The sequence below is a fragment of the Hemicordylus capensis genome, chromosome 15 (genome assembly GCF_027244095.1).
Source record: "Hemicordylus capensis ecotype Gifberg chromosome 15, rHemCap1.1.pri, whole genome shotgun sequence".
NCBI lineage: Eukaryota > Metazoa > Chordata > Lepidosauria > Squamata > Cordylidae > Hemicordylus > Hemicordylus capensis.
In genome coordinates this window covers 8,767,427-8,787,337 of record NC_069671.1, presented here as the reverse complement: position 1 = coordinate 8,787,337, position 19,911 = coordinate 8,767,427, and the positions used below count along the sequence as shown (strand labels likewise).

Below are 19,911 nucleotides of genomic sequence, written 5' to 3'. Positions count from 1 at the left end.
ACTGTGAGCAAAACTGGTTCTGGCTTTATTTTTGTACTTTTGGTATAGGGACGTAGGAAGCTAATTCTACTGAGTCAGACCCTTGGTCCATCTAACTCAGTATCGTCTACCCAGGCTGGCAGCGGCTTCTCCTTGGTTGCGGGCAGGAGTCTCTCTCAGCCCTATCTGGAGATACCAGGGTGGGAATTTGGAACCTTCTGCATGATGCTCTTCCCAGAGTAGCCCCATCCCCTAAGGCCGGGATGCTCAGCGTTGGGTCCCCAGATGTTATTGGACTTCAGTTCCCATAATTCCTAGCCCCAGTGGCCTTTGGTTGGGGATTATGGGAGTTGAAGTCCAAAAACATCTGGGGACCCAACATTGAGAATCCTTGCCTTAAAGGATTTTTCTTACAGTGTGCACACATGTAGTCTCCCATTCAAATGCAAACTAGGGTGGGCGTTGCTTAGTAAAGAGGACAGTTAATGCGTGCTACCACAATACAACAGTATTGTATATTGCTGTGTTATTGTATTGTATAGTACAATACAACAAATATTTATATACCACTTCTCAACAAAAGTTTCCTAAAGCGGTTGACATAGAAATAAAGTAAATAAATAAGGGCTCCCTGACCCCAAAGGGCTCACAATCTAAAAAGGAAACAGAAGATAGATACCAGCAACAGCCACTGGAGGGATGCTGTGCTGGGGATGGAGAGGGCCAGTTGCTCTCCCCCTGCGAAATATAAGAGAATCACCAGTTAAAGATGTGCCCCTTTGCTTGGTTAGCAGGTGTGACTGCAAGACCAGCTCTCCTCCTTGTGCTTTTAGATGGAGCATTCTTTATGGTCATAGGAACATAGGAAGCTGCCATATACTGAGTCAGACCATTGGTCTATCTAGCTCAGTATTGTCTTCACAGACTGGCAGCGGCTTCTCCAAGGTTGCAGGCAGGAATCTCTCTCAGCCCTATCTTGGAGAAGCCAGGGAGGGAACTTGGAACCATGCAGATGCTCTTCCCAGAGCGGCTCCATCCCCTGAGGGGAATATCTGCTAGTGCTCACACTTCTAGTCTCCCATTCATATGCAACCAGGGCAGACCCTGCTTAGCTAAGGGGCCAAGTCATGCTTGCTGCCCCAAGACCAGCTCTCGTCTCTTTTAATTTTGATTTTGTACACCTGAGGCTCTGTGAGGGTGCACGGTGGAAATGTTGAAATAAATAAATGTTCAATTGAACTGAACAGGGAAGAAACTGAGGAAGGTGCTTCTTTCCCTGCCCGGTTTGTGAGTGCCTAGAAGCACAGATGGCATTGAGCTGGATCCAGGAAGCCTGTTCTTTTATCCTAAATTGTTGCTCTTCACCAACTCCGGTATAAACGGCTGCCCATTTGAAGAGCACGTGGGGTCAGAAAGAGGCTGGCATTTCCCCTTCTGGCATTCCACATGCAGGCATCACTGCCTCTTACATGAACGGGCCTGCTGCCGTCCCGGCTGGAAAATTCCTCTTTGCTCCACCCACCTGGTTCAGACCCCGCCGGCAGCTGCAGCGGCTCCGTTGGAGTTCTAGGAACTGCCACTGATTTTGCAGGAAACAAGATCATTTTCTGGCCCTAAATGCAAGGTCCACCCCGCCCCAGCTTCTGCTCGGGACAATGGAGTGTGAATGAGTGTCCAGTTGCTTTCAGTATGAGCTCCTTCCTTTCATTCTCCCCACCCCCCATATTTTTTCGATTTATATCCCGCTCTTCCTCCGAGGAGCTCAGAGGTTATAAGCACATGCTTATTTTTATTTTTATCCTCACAACAACCCTGTGAGGTAGGTTAGGCTGAGAGACACATGATTGGCCCAGAGTCACCCAGTGAGTTTCATGGTTGAATGGGGGATTTGAACTCAGGTCTTCCCGGCCTTAGTCCAACACTCTAACCACTACGCTATGCTGGCTTTAGGAAGCTGCCTTCTACCGAGTCAAGCCCTTTGTCCATATGGGAGTAATATGATCTCTCCGAGTTGCTTCGGGGAAAATAATAAACTTGAGACAGCATAGAAAGCTGCCATATACCGAGTCTGGCCATTGCTCCATCTAGCTCAGTGTTGTCTACACAGGCCGGCAGCGGCTTATCCAAGATTGCAGGCAGGAGTCTTTCTCAGCCCTACTGTGGAGATGTTGCCAGGGAGGGGACTTGGCACCTTCTGCAGGCAAGCACAGGCAGGTACTCTTCCCAGAGCAGCTCCATGCCCTGAGGGGAATATCTTGTAGTGCTCACAGATGTAGTCTCCCATTCGAATGCAAACCAGGGCAGACCCTGCTTAGCAAAGGGGACAATTCATGCTTGCTACCACAAGACCAGCTCTCCTCATTTTCTCGTGTGTGTGTGTGTGTGTGTGTGTCAAATGCCTACACCTCGAGCTGGTGGGCTGGCTGAGAAAGAGAAAGACGTGGAGAATCCTGCACAAATATTAGCCCTGGGCAAACGGCTGTTTACTCTGACATTTCTGAGACAAGCTGGCTTTTTGTCTGGGAAAGAGAGGGCAGGCCTGCAGAGAGATTGCCGCGGCTGTCGCTGTGGAGCGAGCGAGCTTGGACGGGCTGGGCAGGGCACTGGGTGCGGATGCCGTCACCCCGCCTGACCCCAAGTAGCGACGGGAAGGCCTGGCAGGTGGCGGCAACCATGCTGTGTGCACGGCATAAGCCCAGATGGCCTGGTTTTGCCTGTGCAGAAATGTTTACCCGACTCTGCCAGGTTTCTCTCTCCCTCCCGCTCTCTTCCTCCCCTTTTCTGGACAAGCCTCTGTGCCGGTGACTGTTATATATTACTGAGGGGCAGAGGGGAATTCCTTCTGCTTGGCCTGGCTTTCCCTGGATTGCCACGTCAGGCTGTTGGTGGTAACAAAGGGAGGGCAGCGGGGAAATCAGAGTCTTTCCTGTGTGTAGAAAGCTAGCGTGTCAGGAGCGTTTGGTCAAGCCCTTCTACCTGACGGACTACTCTTCTGTGGGCAGGGAGTAGTTGTCGAGAGAGAGAGAGAGAAGAGCAGAGCTTTCCGTCAAAGTAACCCACAATATTTTGGTGTCTCACGACGAATATACCACAAGCCAGCGTGGTATAGCTGCTAGAGTGCTGGACTAGGACCGGAGAGACCCGAGTTCAAATCCCCATTCAGCCATGAGACTTGCTGGGTGACCCTGGGCCAGTCACTTCTCTCTCAGCCTAACCTACTTCACAGGGTTGTTGTGAGGAGAAACCGAAGTATGTAGTGCCCCGCTCTGGGCTCCTTAGAGGAAGAGCGGGATATAAAAAGTAAAAATAAATATAAATAAATAAATAAATATTTATATACTGCTTTTCAACACGAGTTCCCAAAGGGGTTTACATATTTATCAATCAATAAAAATGGCTCTCTGTCCCCAAAGGGCTCACAATCTAAAAAAGGAACATAAGAGGGACACCAGCAACAGCCACTGGAGGGATGCTGTGCTGGGGACGGATAGGGGCAGTTGCTCTCCCCCTGCTCAATCAAGGGAATCGCCACTTGGGAAAGGTGCCCCTTTGCTCAGTTAGCAGGGATATTCACTAAGAATAATCAAGTGGTGTCCCTTCTCATTAATTCTCGTAGGGAACGATACACCAGACATCTCTCTTGTGCAGCTCTATTGATTTAAAGAGGGTTTGTGAAGGAGACCAGACTTGCCTGCCTCCCTTTCTGCTATCCAACATAAGGAGAGCTGTCGCTTGGTGATAAAGCTTCTGCTGTGCATGCAGAAGGTCCCAGGTTCAATCCCTGGTAGCATCTCCAGGTAGGGTTGGGAGAGACTCCTGCCTGAAACCTTGGAGAAGATGCTGCCAGTCAGTGTAGACAATCCTGAGCTAGCTGGACCAATGGTCTGACAAGGCAGCTTTCTATGTTCCTAGCCCAGCTGCATTGGACACAAGGCCCATCGAGCCGAGCATCCTGCAGTGGTCGAGCAGGCCCTTCTGGGAAGTTCACAAGCAGGGCTTGAAGGCAACCTCTCCCTTCCTCCAGCAACTGGTATACTACCTCTGAACATGGAGGTTCCATGAGCCATCATGAGCAGGTCCTCCTCTTCCCCTCCGGCAGGGCTGATTCTAAGTTTTAAAATGTGTTGTCTCAAGTGGATGATGGAGACACGACTCTTGGCTTTGAGCCTTCCTGTCCGGAGGGCTTCTTGGGCTTCTTTTCTGACCGTGAGGTGTAAAACAAGTGGGCTGTGATGCTAATTTCTCCCCACCCCTGTTTCTCTTTTGTAGCATCCCAAGAGAGACATCCAGCCACCTGAGGCAGCTGCTGCTGGGACTCTTGCAACGCAATCACAAAGACCGCATGGATTTCGGTAAGAGAGTCTCTACATTTCCCTCGCCCCGCGTCACGTCGGAGCCGCACTTGCTGGGGCTTCGCTCTTGACCACTTCTCTCGGGTTGTGTCCCTAAGAGCCAAGTCGAGATTGTGTGTTTTCCAACTGCTCCCTCATCAACATCCTGCTGGCAAGCCGGCTTCATCCTAATTGGTTTGCAGTCTGTTATTCTTTCAGATTATAGCTGCCAACGAAACCCTTTTTCTAGCTATTGCCCCTCTGCCTCCAGCATCTGCTCAAAGCCGGCCCAGGGATTAAGCGATTCTGGTTTTATTCCCGTATCGCTCTCTTTTTTTTTTAACCTGTTAGCAGGGTGGCTAAGCTTACGAAACATAGGAAGCTGCCTTATACCAAGTTAGACCCCTGGGTCCATCTAGCTCAGGCCTGTCTATACAGCCTGGCAGCAGCTAGGGGTGTGCATGGAACTGGCTGGTCCGGCTCAAGTCTGAACCGGACCGGGCCAGTTTACTCTGGCATCCCCTCAAAACGCACCCCCCCCCCCCGGATTCGGTCAGGTCTGGGAGGGGTGGGTTTCCACGAGCTTTTTTTTTTTTTTTTAAATTATTTTATTTATTTATTTATTTATTTATTTATTTATTTATTTATTTATTTATTTAAAATGTACCCTCTTGGTGTGTGGTCCGTAGAGATTCCCTCTTGCTCCCTCCCTGGTCTCCCATCCATCCAAAATTGGGCAGTTCTTCGCCCATTCGGCTCCCCTCCCCCCCGCCCAGCATGGCGGCCATTTTAGAGGATGCTACGCCGGTGGGGGAAAGGCCCAAATGGGCCGGTTTTGGATGGATGGGAGGCCAGCGGGGGGAGGGGGAACCTCCATGGACCACCCCGCTCCCCGCTGCCTCAGAGAACCCTCTCGGAAGGGTTAGGTTCTTTAAAAATTAACCCTCTGCACGGGCCGTGGGTGGGTGGGTTTCGGTCCAAGTTCGGACCGAACAGGGGATGCTTCGGTTCGACCCCAAGATGTCAAACCTGTTTTCACATCCCTCCCAGTGGCTTCTTCAGGGTTGCAGGCAGGACATTCTCTCTCTCTCTCTTGGAGATGCCAGGGAGGGAACCTGGTAGCTAGATGCTCTTCCCAGAGCAGCCTCATCCCCTTAGGGGAATATCTTGCAGTGCTCACACATCTCCCATTCAAATGCAGACTGGGGTGGACCCTGCTTAGCAAAGGGGACAATCCGTGCTTGCTAGCACAAGACCATCTCTCCTCCCTGAGGAGCAAAGGTGGCATGCTTGTTTTTGTAGGTGTGGTTGCTTAATTTGCACCTTAATTTACCTAACAGGTGGACTGAAGCATGTCTGTTGTGTGGTTTTCGCCTCCTGCCAACTGTCTGTGGCATTTCCAGGCAGCTGTCAGATGCTTTAAGCAGTGCCCTTTGTTGCCTTGGGAGACAATGAAGCTCTGTGCCCAAATGTGGATGCCTTCTTCAGGCAGAGGGGATGGGGGTGTGGTTCAGTGCTGGACTGTCTGCTTTGCATGCAGAAGGTCCCAGGTTCAATCCCTGGCAGCATCTCTGTCCTTCCTGTGAAACCTTGGAGAGCTGCTGCCAGTCAGTGTAGACAATCCTGAGCTAGATAGAACAAAGGTCTGACTCAGTATCAGGCAGCTTCCCATATTCCTCAGTTTAGGACATGAGCCAGCTGGGGTGATCGGTACCATCTGGGTACTTATGGTACCAAATGCCCACTGTGGCCTTTGACAAGGTCTGCACGCCTGGGTAGCCATCTGATGGCGCAGCGGGGAAGCAACCTGCCTAGAGAGCAGGAGGTTGCTGGTTCGAATCCCCGCTGGTATGTTTCCCAGACTATGGGGAACACCTGTATTGGGCAGCAGCGATACAGGAAGGTGCTGAAAGGCATCATCTCAATACCTGGTCAGAGAAGGCAATGGTAAACCACTCCTGTACTCTACTGAGAAAACCACATGGTTCTGTGGTCACCAGGAGTTGACACTGAGTCAACGGCACAACCTTTCCTTTTTCCTTTCCTGCACCCCTGGAGCTGTGCGCAGCTAGGTGGCCAGATTTGGCTTTTTAAAAGCCAACTTCTGGCTTACTGCCCATTTGACCCACGAGTATACCCCTTAGGTTCTGGCCACCCTGGACTGCGCAGCAAGAATTTCTCACCACATCCAGGGCTTACCATAATTAGAGTTTAATCAAGTGTCCTTTCTTTTTCAGATGAATTTTTCCATCACCCTTTCTTAGATGCAAGTGCCTCTATGAAAAAATGTAAGTGGATTTCTTTCTTTGGGTCCCTCTCTTTCTAAGTTTTACACACTCTCTCTCTCTCTCTCTCTCACGCACGCACGCACACCCCTTGTATTCTGCAAACATAGGTAGACATCTCTGACTATTCCCTCTGCGCTGATTCAAATGTGTGAAGGAGTAATGGAACGAATGCTGATCAATGTCTTAGCTTGCTTTGTGCTGGAAATCTTTCCTGTATTCCGAAGTAAACGTCATCTCCATTTATTTATTATTAATTTATTTATTCCATTTTTTAATAGTGCCCTTCCCAGGTGGCTCAGGGCGGTTTACAATTGTCCATAATATTCAGACTCTTCTAGTAATTGGAGTCCAGTGGGCTACACATATACCAAATTGCAGCTTTCCTTTAAGTGTGGACATAGCGAAACTCTTTGGGGATACAAATTACATCCCCATTTTGAGGCAGAGATGGACAAAGGTTCCATATTTAGCCTTTCTTGCAAACAGGGTGCTTTGGGTTGGGGAAAGGGAAGCCAGAATGATCAAGGGGTTGGAGTGCAGGGGAAATGGACAGAGAATTATTTTGATCCGTGTCCCATAACAGAAGAATTTGATCACTCAGTGGTCCAAAGTTCATAGGCAATAGATTCAGGACAGACCAAATAAATAGTTCTTTGAACAATACTTCTTCGTTCAATGTCTGGCGGGGGTTCTCAAAACCCCAGATGTTGTTGGACTACAACTTCCATCATCCCCTGCCGTGTTGGATTAACTACCTCCACGGTTGCAAAATGTGCTGCTAGCCGCTCTCTGATGGCTGCAGAAGGGGATTAGGAAAGGAATTCATGAGGAAAGTTACGTCCACTGGTGACTATTAGTCATGATGGCCAAATAGAACCTCCACATTCAGTAGCAGTATATCTCTGAATGCCAGATGATGGGAACAAACCAGGGAAGGCTGTTTCCTTCCTTCCCCATTTGTGAGCTTCCCACAGGCATCTGATTAGCCACTGCAGGAAATAGTGGCCAATTAGTTTTGGCCTTTAATTTGATCCAACAGGGCTCTATTGATCTTTCTTTCAAGTACCCATGTTTCAAATTTCAGCGTTCTGTGTCATGGGGAAGTCCTTTTTCAATTGTGATATGCTGTGAGTCAGTGATGCCAAAGTGTCTGTGAATCAGCCTGTTGTGTTTGCCCCGTGCCCTCTTCTGTAATGCCACAAAACCTGATACTTTATGATGCAGCAGACGTATTCAAATCGATACCCGTGGGCTAATTTTGCAGTTACTGCGGAGACACGTCTTGGCACTGTGCACTCAATTCTGCCTGTTTCATGATGAGAAAAGGTTGTGGCCTCATGCCTTGATGTGCCTGTTTTAGATGGAAGCTTTATCATGTCGGTTTCTGCTTCTTGGTGGTGGTTTTTTTCTGCCTGGCCTGTGGCATAACTTTGAAACGGAACAGAAGTTCTCTCGCTGGAGAAGTCTGATGCTTCTCATGGAGACGAGGGGAAGTGGAGCCGTTCTAGAATGGAAATGAAATAGTTTTGCTCTTGGGTTGTTCTGTTTTATTTATTGTATCTATTTTTTGCATTTCTATACCCAGAGGCGCACTAACCCCCGGACCTTGGGGACCCGGCCTGGTCCGCCAAGGTCTGGGGGGCATCCAAATGGCTGGGGCTGGGGGCCCTCCTCACCAAACCTCTGCTGTTTGTTTGTTTTTAAACTCGGCCATGGCTGCGGGAGGCGGGGTGCGGAGCAGTCCTTCTCCCTTCCCCCCCTCCCCTGGCGGTGGCGGGGACCAGAAACGATGCTCAGCCTGTCGGTTCAGGACAGCATCTTTCACCAACTGCAAGGCGTGCCTGAGCAGCTGAGATCGACCAGGCTTGCAACCATCTCTAAACTGCTCAGGCATGCCTCGCAGTTGGTTAAAGGCCTAACTAGTCCAGCATCCTGTTTCCCATAGTGGCCCACCAGATGCCTCTGAGAAACCCATATGCAAGAGGTGAGGAACATAGGAAGCTGCCATATACTGAGTCAGACCATTGGTCTATCTAGCTCAGTATTGTCTTCACAGACTGGCAGTGGCTTCTCCAAGGTTGCAGGCAGGGATCTCTCTCAGCCCTATCTTGGAGAAGCTGCCAGGGAGGGAACTTGAAACCTTCTGCTCTTCTCAGAGTGGCTCCATCCCCTGAGGAGAGTATCTTGCAGTGCTCACACATCAAGTCTCCCATTCATATGCAACCAGGGCAGACCCTGCTTAGCTATGGGGACAAGTCATGCTTGCTACCACCAGACCAGCTCTCCTCTCCAAAGGGAGAGAGGGCATGCCCTCGGCTCCTTTGCGACTGGCATTTAGAGGCATTGTGCCTCTGAGGCTGGAGGTGGCCCATAGGCACCAGACTAGTACCCATTGATAGAGTTGTCCTCTATGAATTGGTCTAAGCTCCTTTTAAAAGCCACCCAAGTTAGTGGCCATCACCACATCCTGTGGCAGAGAATTCCATAGATTAATTATGCACTGCTACTACTATTTTTATATATCGCTTTTCAACAAAAGTCTCCAAAGCGGTCCACGTGGACAAATAAGTACAATGGCTCCCTTTCCCCAAAAGAGCTCACAATTTAAAAAGAAACAAAAGGTAGGACCCCGACAGCAGGCACTGGAGGGATGCTGTGCTGGGGTGGGATAGGTCCAGTTGCTCTCCCTCTGCTAAATACAAGAGAATCACCAGTTTAAAAAGTGTTTCTTTGCTCAGCTAGTAGGGGAAACTGCTAGCCACTGAGCTGGGGAGATGGTGTGTGTGTGGAGGGGGTCTTGGGGTACCCCTCACAAACTTTGAAAGGACTCCCAGGGGTCTGCCTACCTTGGCAGAGAATTGCTGCTTTCGCGACTGGCCTTGATTGTTTTGAAACAGGAGTTGTGACTTCATCCCTGACCGTAATGCTGAATAATATAATGCCCCCCCCCGCTTGACTGTACTTAGGTGACACTTTCGTGGGCAGAAAAAGATGCTCCTGGTTTAGGGGTGCTTCCAAGCCCTCCCAGTCTTTACCGACCGCCCCGTCTCCGTGGGGTGGGGACTTTGAGAAGCACGGCCACCCTCGAAGCCGAAAAGGATACTACCGGCTCAAGGGTGCTCACCGGCTGCCCCAGCTCCCTGCCCCAGTGGCTGGACCCTTGTGGAGAAAGGGGTCTTCAGAGTCCAAGCCACTCGTCAACCATGAAGGATCCACTCAGCCCTGGCCTGCCTACCAGCCTCACTGGCAGCCCCCACAATCTACACTGCCAACCGCGCCGCCATTATGGAGGCCGAATCTTCCCCAGCAGGCATTGCCGCAGAAACCGGAGAGGATTTTCTTGACGTGGCCTCCGTTCCCTTCTTTACCATCCTCGCACCCGGGGCATGGGGCAGCCCCACCCAAGTCACAAACCCAAGACAGGCTGAGAAGAACCCAACTCCTTCGGCCGTTATCTCCGGCATCGTCCGCCCCAGTGTCTTGGGATACTGGTCCCCTGAGACGCCAACCCCCCAGGATGGTTCCTAGGCCACCGAGTTCCTATGTCTGGGTGTGAATGGAGAACGAGGCGCATTTCCTCTGTGTTTCCCTCAAGCCAGACAACAGCTGATGTTCGGTCAGTACAGGATCAAGAAGAATTCCGGATTCCTGGTCGTGTGTGCTGTCTTGAAGTCCATTCTGTGGTCACAAAGTTGACTGCCAAAACGTACTCGTTGGAACAAGAATGTGGTGGCCAGTTGAACGGGAGATAACATCCACACCTCCCCGCATGCATCATGTGTGTGTGTGCGCACACAAACACACACTTGCTTATTTTCACCATGGTGAGGCCTCAGAAGGCATGGTGTAAATCCGCAGATCTCTGTGGTTCGTTGCTGCCATGGTGCTGTTTTTGTGAATCGGGCCCTGCGGGGAAGAAGATGAGGAAATTGCGTGGGAGTTTTGATTTGGGCGATTGGAGAACCGTCTCCAGAAAGGAGGTTGACTTTGAACTTAGGGTCTCTTGGTACCTGTGAGTTGGAACTAATGGTGGAAGAGGAGAGAGTTCATCAGCGGTTCTTAGCAGTCTTATTTAGGCAGGTGTTTTGCTTGGATGCAGAGGCTTCTGAGAGTATTTGCATCTTTTCTTCCTGAGTATCCGTGTCCCAGTGGACGGGCACATGTGGATTCAGCTCCTGGTATGCCCAGTTGAAGAGCTTCGGGTCGTAACGGGAAAAGTCTCTGTCAAGGACTTGGAGTCGAGCGAGAAAGAGAGTATTGGACTAGGTGAAACCACGGTCTGGCACAATACATGGTAGCCAGACAGAAAAACCTAGAGGATGTTTCAGCCATTGTGATATCTCCTATCAAGACATGACCACCTGTTTCTGCTATATACAGTTCTACCTCGTCCCCTCTTATTCACTCTGGCGGCGGACCAGGAGGCACTGATTGTTGACCAGCCGAGTTATTTTATTTTATTTTATTTTATTTTATTTATTGCTACTCAAGAGTAATCTTGGGTGTCCTCCTTTTGTTAATCAAGAACATATGTATCTATTTATTTATGATTTGTTTATCATTTATTTGCATCTGTTTGGTTTTTTAAATCACTTTTTCTACTTGTGTCTGTGCCTGCAGATGTGTGTGTATTTGAATTCTAAAAATGCAAATTAAAATAGAAAATGCACCCCTTGCGCTAATGTTTTGTGTTTTCCCCATCGAAATCGGGCCATGTCCCCCATGGGCAGTAAGCTGGTTGGTATGTGCTAACCATTAACAATGTAGCATTCTTGGATGAGATCCAGGCATCACTGGTAGCATGAGAAGACACTTCAATCCTTGCATTCAACCTTCCCAGTTTTCCAGTTGCAAATCTTCTTTTTTTTTCCCCCTTTTGGTACACACTTGTGTACAAAATCACAAATACAGTTTGGTTCTCGCTTTGAATGCACACCCCATTTTTTAAATTTAGTTGCTACCAATTCTTCATTTATAAGTGAAATATAGATTTACAGAGACTTGAGGCTTCCAGCCTTCGGTCCCCAGATGTTGCTGGACTACAACTCCCAGCATCTCCTGCAGCCACTGTGGATGATGGGAGTTGTAGTCCAGCCTAGTCAGCCAAACCACCAGAGTTTAGAGCTGATGCACACTCATCATTTAGTCACTTTCCCTGATGTTTCGCTTATTACACTTGACACTCCATTTGGCACGTGGCCTTAATTTTTGACACCATGATGGCTAATAGCCATTTGCATTTGACTCAAGGCGCAGCAATGTGTCTGTCACCTTGATTCCCAAACTATTTGTCATGTGTTCAGCAAGGTAGTCCTAAAGTGCCCCTTTCCCCATCCACCAAAACATGCCTCCACTCTTGTGCTATAAGGCCATATAGAAATAGAATATGGAGGACTAGCAGTTTGAATTCCCAAGCAAACTTATGTTTTCCTACCAGCACTGTAAAAAAAAAAAAAGCACATTAAAGCGAATTAAATTAGATAGCATCCTTGTTTGTTTGTTTTTTAGTACTAACTTCCACCCCTCTCTGGCATCTCCAAGATAGGGCTGAGAGAGATTCCTGCCTACAACCTTGGAGAAGCCACTACCAGTCTGTGTAGACCATACTGAGCTAGATGGATCAATGGTCTGACTCAGTATATGGCAGCTTCCTATGTTCCTAACTCTCCTGTAGCAGATTACAGCCTTTGTCTCAGAGCGGGGTCACGTGAGGGAAAGAAATGCTGAATCATCCCTGTTGAGCTGCCTGGCTAGGCTGCTCCTAAAATTGTTCTGTATTATCGGTAGATTCAAAATGCTACCACCACCACCCCTCTTGACTACAGAAACTCTCTGGGCTTGGGGTTGGAAAACCCAGATTAAAAAAACCTCTCTTAATTTGGCTCTTGGACAAGTACAAAAATTTTCCACATGCAAGCCTACATGTGGATAGAAAACTGATAGCTGCCGAACGTTTGAGGACGTGTTTGCACCAGAGGAATTGCCCTTTGGGGCCCTCTTTTCCCAAGTCAAAAACCAACTCGGAGAGGCTTGTAAAAAGAAAAGAACTAAAAACAAACAGTCTTATCCAGTTACTACAGACTGCTTCTGTCTGAGACTTTTTCAGCTTTAAATACAGTTAAGAATACTTAGTCGGATTAGGAAAATAGGTTGTCTTAAAGCACGTGTAAATGTTTATAGAGTCTTTTGCAGCACCCTAGGTAGGGTGGGCGTAGGCTAGTGTTTCTTATTTTAATTACGTTACAGGTAAACAAAGCCACCTAATGGCGTAGCAGGGAAGTAACTTGCCTTAGGAGCAAGAAGTTGCTAGTTCAAATCCCTGCTGGTATGTTTCCCAAACTATGGGAAACATGTTTCCCAGACTTTAGGAAACACCTATATTGGGCAGCAGTGATATAGGAAGATGCTGAAAAGCATCATCTCATACTGTGCAGGAGATGGCAATGGTAAAGCCCTCCTGTATTCTACCAAAGAAAACCATATGGCTCTGTGGTCGCCAGGAGTCAACACCAACTCAACGGCACAACTTTACTTTACCTTTATAAGTAAACAATAATAGAACAGCATCAGGAATATGCAAAAGCACACACATACCAAAAAACCCCTTTTCTAACACACAGTCTGACTATACAAACTGTTCCCTAAGCTGAATTTCCCAAAGTCATAAGCCCGGGCTCCTTGCCTTGAACTTGCCAAACTCCTGATGAGAATTCAAGCTTCCTGCCCTCCTGTCTTCCAAGGATCTGCAGAGTCATTCCCCTGCAGCCAACCTCCATGGCCACATGTCCTCCTGTGCACCTCCAGCTGCCTAACAAAGAACCCCCTTCTTCCTGGCAACAGATCTCTAGGTCCCACCTAACTGGTGTGCTGATTGGCTGAGTCCTGGAGTTCACCAACCTGTCAGTCAGGACAAGGTTCATTTCCAGTTAACTCTTGAGAGGGAGAGGAGACTGGTCACTACACCCCAAGTTCTGTTTAGAGAACACACATACCCCTTAGCTAAGCAGGGCCCACCCTAATTGCATATGAATGGGAGACTTGATGTGTGAGCACTGGAAGATCTTCCCCTCAGGAGATGGAGCTGCTCTGGGAAGAGCAGAAGGTTCCAAGTTCCCTCCCTGGCAGCATCTCCAAGAGAGGGCTGAGAGAAATTCCTGCCTGCAACCTTGGAGAAGCCACTGCCAGTCTGTGTAGACAATTCTGAACTAGATGAACTATGGTCTGACTCAGTATATGGCAGTTTCCTATGTTCTTGTGCAAGAGTTCTGGTCATGCAGGCTAAGGGGAGGGAGGGAGAGAAAGGGGGAGAGAGAGCACACAACTGGCCCAGAGTCACCAGTAACTGAGTGGGGATTTGAAACTGGATTTCCAAGACTTAGTCAGACACACAAACCAGGGCACAGCCCCTCACGGCAGGGAGACCCACCATAGCCTCCCATGGCCCCTAAAGGGTCACAGGAAGAGTCTGTGAACTCTGTGAAAGGCCATGGGAACAGTCTCTTCCCATGGCCCCTGCTGCATTTTTGCTACTGAAGGAAAAGCTGGGGAATCCTCTTCTTTTCCCCCCACTCAGAATGCTCGGAATGAAGTGGGGAGTTAGTCCTTAAACAGGCCTCCCATGCACAACAAGTAACAACACAAGCAATCTGAAGCCTTTGGGATGGGAGGGCTTCGCTCAGATGCATGCATTCTCTCTCCTCCCCCCTCCCCTTTCATTTTTATCTTGTCTTTTGCCAGTGCAGCAAACCAAGGCACCTTGAGGCCACAGCAGGGGCGTAACTATAATAGGGCAAGGGGGGGACTGTTGTCTTGGGGCCCACTGCCTCGGGGGGGGGGGGGGCAGAGACATGTCTCCCCCACCCAACACCCACCCGAGTTTCCTTGAATATTTTTTAAAAAAATTTAGAGGAAGGCACTGACCGGGGGGGGGGGGCGGTTTAAAATTTGTCTCTGGGTCATGAAAAGACGCATCTAGCGATACAATAGAAAGTGGTCCAGTAACAAAACCAGTGCTGAAAACCTGGCTAAGTAGGGTCCACCCTGATTTGCATTTGAATGGGAGACATGCGAGTTCTGTGAGATGCCAACAGAAATCCAGCTTGACCACCAACCCAATTCAAAAACAGCCAAGCGCAGTGAGCCAGTGTGGTGCAATGATTAGAGCGTTGGACTAGGACGGGGGAAACCTGAGTTCAAATCCCCATCGAATCCCTAGGTGACTCTGGGCCAGTCCCTTCTCTCTCAGCCTAACCTGCCTCACAGGGTTGTTGTAGGGATAAACATAACTATGTATGCGGCTCTGAGCTCCTTGGAGGAAGAGTGGAATATAAATGTAAAAATAAACGCACACACACACACCATCTGTCTGTACATGGAAATGTGTTTATTTTTGAGTTATAAAAATGAGAAATTGTTCCGTAATCATTTAAGATTATAGATTCCTGGCATCAACCATGCACGGAAGCCTGGAATCAAAATCACTGGTGTGAGGACGTTCGGTAGCTTTCGGGTTTCGGTTAAGAGCTTGATCAACATGTACTGAACCGCCTTTTGGATTCTTAGCCCAAGAAACTGGCTGATTCGACGTCGGTCCAAGTCATATGCTCACCCCTCCACTGCTCCAGTTTTGCAGGCTTGTGTGATTCTGCCTGTGCTCCACACCCTTGCGAGGTGGGCGGATGTTCAATGACCTGGACCACTTGATCCTTTATGCGCTTGGTAGAGACGGAAGGCTGTTTCTAGCTTTTGGGGGGCCCCAGGTGGAAATGGTTTTCAGGGCCGCCCCATGATTGTGGGGGGAGAACTGGTCTTCTGTTCACAAGAATGAATTGCTTCCATGGCTAAACAGGGTCAATCCTGGTTTGCATTTGAATGGGAGACTAGATGTGTCTGCACAGTAAGATCTTCCCCTTAGGGGATGGCGTCGCTCTGGGAAGAGCACCTGCCTGCTTGCATGTAGAAAATCCCAAGTTCCCTCCCTGGCAGCATCTCCAAGAGAGGGCTGAGAGAGACTCCTACCTGCAGCCTTGGAGTAGCTGCTGCCAGTCTGTGTAGACAGTCCTGAGCTACATGGACCAGTGGTCTGACTCAGTGTATGGCAGTTGTCTGTGTTCCTTCCTATGATGATTGAATGTTCTCCCTGCCTCGCCGGACTAGAAGAATCTCTCTTGCCATGCTGCATCATGAGACACCCCCCCCCCGGATGATCCCCTCCCTCCTCTTTCAGACAACTCTGGACTCTCACTAGCCTTCACCATGGCATTTGGAGCACAGGCCAGGTGCATGGATGGGTCAGCCCTCCATCTTGCCCTGTTCTTCCTTCCCTTGACGTCCTTCAGGTACAAAGGAGCCCTTTCCTCCACCCCTTTCTTCTGGGATTATCCCAATTATTTTCCAGACCCAACCAAGCAACCTAGGATCTTGCCATGGCTGCCAGATTTGCTGAGTACGGACGAGGAGTCGTCGTTTCATTGTAGTCTTCAAGGGGACTTTGGTTTTAACATGTGAAAGGCATATTCGTTTTAATCAGCACACCTTCTTCTGTATGGAACTATATTCTCCTCAACCTTGTAATAAGAAGCTACGAAATCGTACCTTGCCCTCTTCGCTTGAGGTGATACAAGTTGGAGCCAGGCAATCTTTTTTTTTCCTCCTTTTCCCCCTGGTCATTAGCGGAGGACAAGTTGCATGATAATTATGGCCTGGTGTCTTTTTGCTTTCTGATGCTTCTGTGCTTCGGAACACATTATGATGCTCTCAAACAACCTGGAGTCAAAATGACATGTACCCACTCTGCTTATTCAGGGAATGTTCCAAGTTCAATCCCTGGCAGCATCTCGAGGTAGGGCTGGGAAAGACTCCTGCCTGAAACCTTGGAGAGCTGCTGCCAGCCAGTGTAGACAACACTGAGCTAGCTGGACCAAGGGTCTGACTCAGTAGACGAAGCGTCTTAGCTTCCGATTTCCAGAACATCCAGGATCTTGTGTGTATTGATTGACTTTCTTATCCAGCTTCCAAAGGGCTCAGGGCAGCAAATGTGATCTTCCTCATTCATCCTCACAACGTTCCTGTGAGGTTGGCTAGGCTAAGGGTTAATGACCAGTCCAAGCAAAAACTATGGCTGAGGTGGAGTTTGACACCTGGTCTCTGCGTTTGGAAGCCTTTCACTCTTAAGCACTATAGTGGAGGCCTCCGCTGTGGAATTGGTTTCCTCTCATTTGAGAGCCTAGGGAGGGCAAAGAACACCTTTGCACAGACTGTTGGTTTATGTATTACTCTTTTCTCCCATCCTTCTTTCAAGGAAAACAGGGGAGGTGTCTGGTGTTCCCCATTTCTATCATTTCTATATTATTCTATCATTTTTATCTATTTATATCTATGTAAACTGCTTTGGAAACTTTTTGTTGAAAATTGGTATATAAATATTCGTTGTACTCGTATTTTGTCCTTACAGGAACTCCACAAAGGAGGCTCTAGGGATGTGCATGAACCCACACGGGGGTGGGGTGAGGGAGGGTGCGCGGCCCCCCCACCCGCCTGAGGCAGCATATCTTCCTGCCTCCCTGTTGCTGCTGTGACTGGAAGTGCCGTGCATGTGTTGTGGGTGTGCGCATGTCAAACGGATGATGTACTCACACGTATGCCAGTGACACACACAAACACAAGGCACTTCCGGTCACGGAAGCAATGGGGTGGCAGGGAGGTACTTTGCCGCCCCACGAGACTATTTACCTGCAGAGTGCTGGAGAGGGAAGTGCGGCCGGGGGGTGGACAGGGGATGGACAGTAAGTGCACCCTCTCCCGTTCTTAAGGCCAACCCTGCCCCCTCCCATCGGCTCGAAGGGAGCCAGTTCCGTGCACATCCCTAGTAGGTTCCGCTGAGGCAATGACTGGCCCAGGGCCCCCGCCAGTGAGTTTACAGCCCAGTGGGGGTTTGAACCTGCATCCCCCCCCCCCAGTTCTAGTCTGACACCCTAACCACTACACCACACTGCCTGGGACTCGTTTTCCCCATTACTCGGACAACTTCGTCTGACACCTGAGAGATCCACTGACACGTGGAAACTGAGAATGCATCTTTCACCCGGCTGTTGGCAATACTCAAAATTATCTTTTCTCCCTTCTTTTCGACAGCTGCTTCTGTGCCAATGCCTTCGTACCCCAGCTCCGGCTCTGGGAGTTCTTCTAGCAGCTCTTCCACATCCCATCTGGCGTCTCCTCCTGTAAGTATGATGCCGATGGGGAGGGCAGGTGTTGCTTTGCCACAGGTGGGGCCTCATTCCCTTTGCAAAGCTGGCAGGGGGTAAGAGGGGTCCCAAAGCTCTGCTCTGGTGGCAGAGAGGAGAGCTGGTCTTGGGGTAAAGTAAATTGTGCCGTCAAGGCCATTTCGACTCCTGGCGCCCCCAGAGCCCTGTGGCTTTCTTTGGTAGAAGAACCAAGGTGGGTTCTCTTCTGTATGAAAGAGCGAGGGGGAGAGCTGGTCTCTGCGGGTAGCAAGCGTGACTTGTTGCCTTAGCTAAGCAGGGTCTGCCCTGGTTGCATTTGAATGGGAGACTAGAAGTGTGAGCACTGTAAGATATTCCCCTTAGGGGATGGGGCCATAGCTCAGCGGTGGAGTATGCAGAAGGTTCCATGTTCCCTCCCTGGTATCATCTCCAAGATAGGGCTGAGAGAAATTCCGAAAAGCCGGATGAAGTTGGTGTGTTTTCCAGAGTTGCTCAGAGATGGCCAGAGATGGGGAAGTCCTGGTTTTGGGTGGGAGTGCGTTCCAGAGCCCTGGGGCCACCTTCAAGAAGGCCCAGGTTGGGGGTCACCACCAAACGAGATGGTGGTAACCCCAACCAGACGTCCCCTGATGATCTTGATAGGTGACAAGGTTCGTGAGGAAGCTGAAGAATGTTGCCTCAGAGTCTTGAGGAAGGGACATATTGAAAGAAGCAGCTGTCTTTGCAAAAGGGCTGGTGGTTCCCGTGGACCAGCAGGATATCGTTAGATATTGGAGGAGAGTGCTGGTCTTAAGAACATAAGAACAGCCCTGCTGGATCAGGCCCAAGAATGCCTATCTAGTCCAGCATCCTGTTTCACACAGTGGCCCACCAGATGCCGCTGGAAGCCACAGGCAGGAGTTGAGGGCGTGCCCTCTCTCCTGCCATTACTCCCCTGCAACTGGTACTCAGAGGCACACCCTTGAGGCTGGAGGTGGCCCACAGCCCTCTGACTAGTAGCCATTGATAGACCTCTCCTCCATGAAGTCATCCAAACCCCTCTTAAAGCCATCCAGGTTGTTGGCCGTCACCACATCCTGTGGCAGAGAGTTCCACAAGTGGATCACACATTGTGATCCACTTGTGGTCTTGTGGTAGCAAGCACGAGTTGTCCCCTTTGCTAAGTACGGTCTGCCCTGGTTTGCATTTGGATGGGAGACTACATGTGTGAGCACCGTAAGAGAGTCCCCTTAGGGTAGGGCTGCTCAATTTTGGCCCTCTTGCAGATGTTGGCCTACTACTCCCTTAATCCCTGGCTGTTGGCCACTGTGGCTGGGGATTATGGGAGTTGTAGTCCAAAAACAGCTGGGGGGGCCTAAATTGAGCAGGCCTGCCTTAGGGGATGGGGCCTCTCTTGGAAGAGCACCTGCACACTTGCATGTAAAATATCCCAGATGGGGCTGAGAGAGATTCCTGTCTATAACTATGGAGGAGCCGCTGCCATTCTGTGTAGACGATACTGAGTCAGACGGACCAACGGTCTGACTCAGTATTTGGCAGCTTCCTCTGTTCCTTCTACAAAGCGTTTTCTATACGGCATAATGCCGAGCAGTCTGAAGAGCCATGAACGAGTTGCTTCCAAGGCCGTGATTTCAGTCTCTCTTCTCCTTCCTTCCCCTTCCCCTCGAGCAGTCCCTCGGGGAGATGCCCCATCTCCAAGAGAAAGCTTTAGCCTCCCCTACCCAGGGTTCCCCGGGCTTCCTGCACGGCTCGAAAGAATCCGTTGGCAGCAGCAGCAAGAACTCCTCCTGCGACACGGACGACTTTGTCATGGTGCCAGCGCAGTTTCCAAGTAGGTGATTGGGCTCTTTGGGTGTTCGTAGCAGAATCAAAGCAGGTTGGGGGGGGGGGATACTGGCACAGTTGTGGGTCTTCTGTTAACCAGGCAGCCCCTTCCAAAGAGGCACCTTTCTAAGTAGGCAGTGTCTGAGTGTGTGTGTGTGGGGGGGAAGAACTGCCCCTCTTCAGCCCAGCCCAGTGTCGTTTCCCAGGGACTGTGTCTGGTGTCTCCCTTGGGTTTCTTTTTAGACTTTAAGCCCCTTTTTGGAC

At 49.7% G+C, this 19,911-nt stretch overlaps 1 protein-coding gene across 3 annotated transcripts in view; it reads left to right on the top strand.

Moving 5' to 3' along the window:
• Positions 1-19,911, top strand: part of ULK1 (unc-51 like autophagy activating kinase 1) — a 113,531-nt gene that overhangs the window by 66,600 nt on the left and 27,020 nt on the right. For all 3 annotated transcript variants that reach the window (XM_053280250.1, XM_053280249.1, XM_053280247.1), the window contains 4 exons: positions 4,249-4,331; positions 6,548-6,598; positions 17,732-17,820; positions 19,495-19,654. In XM_053280250.1, coding sequence (XP_053136225.1) covers positions 4,249-4,331; positions 6,548-6,598; positions 17,732-17,820; positions 19,495-19,654 — 383 coding nt within the window. The remainder of the gene's footprint in view (positions 1-4,248; positions 4,332-6,547; positions 6,599-17,731; positions 17,821-19,494; positions 19,655-19,911) is intronic.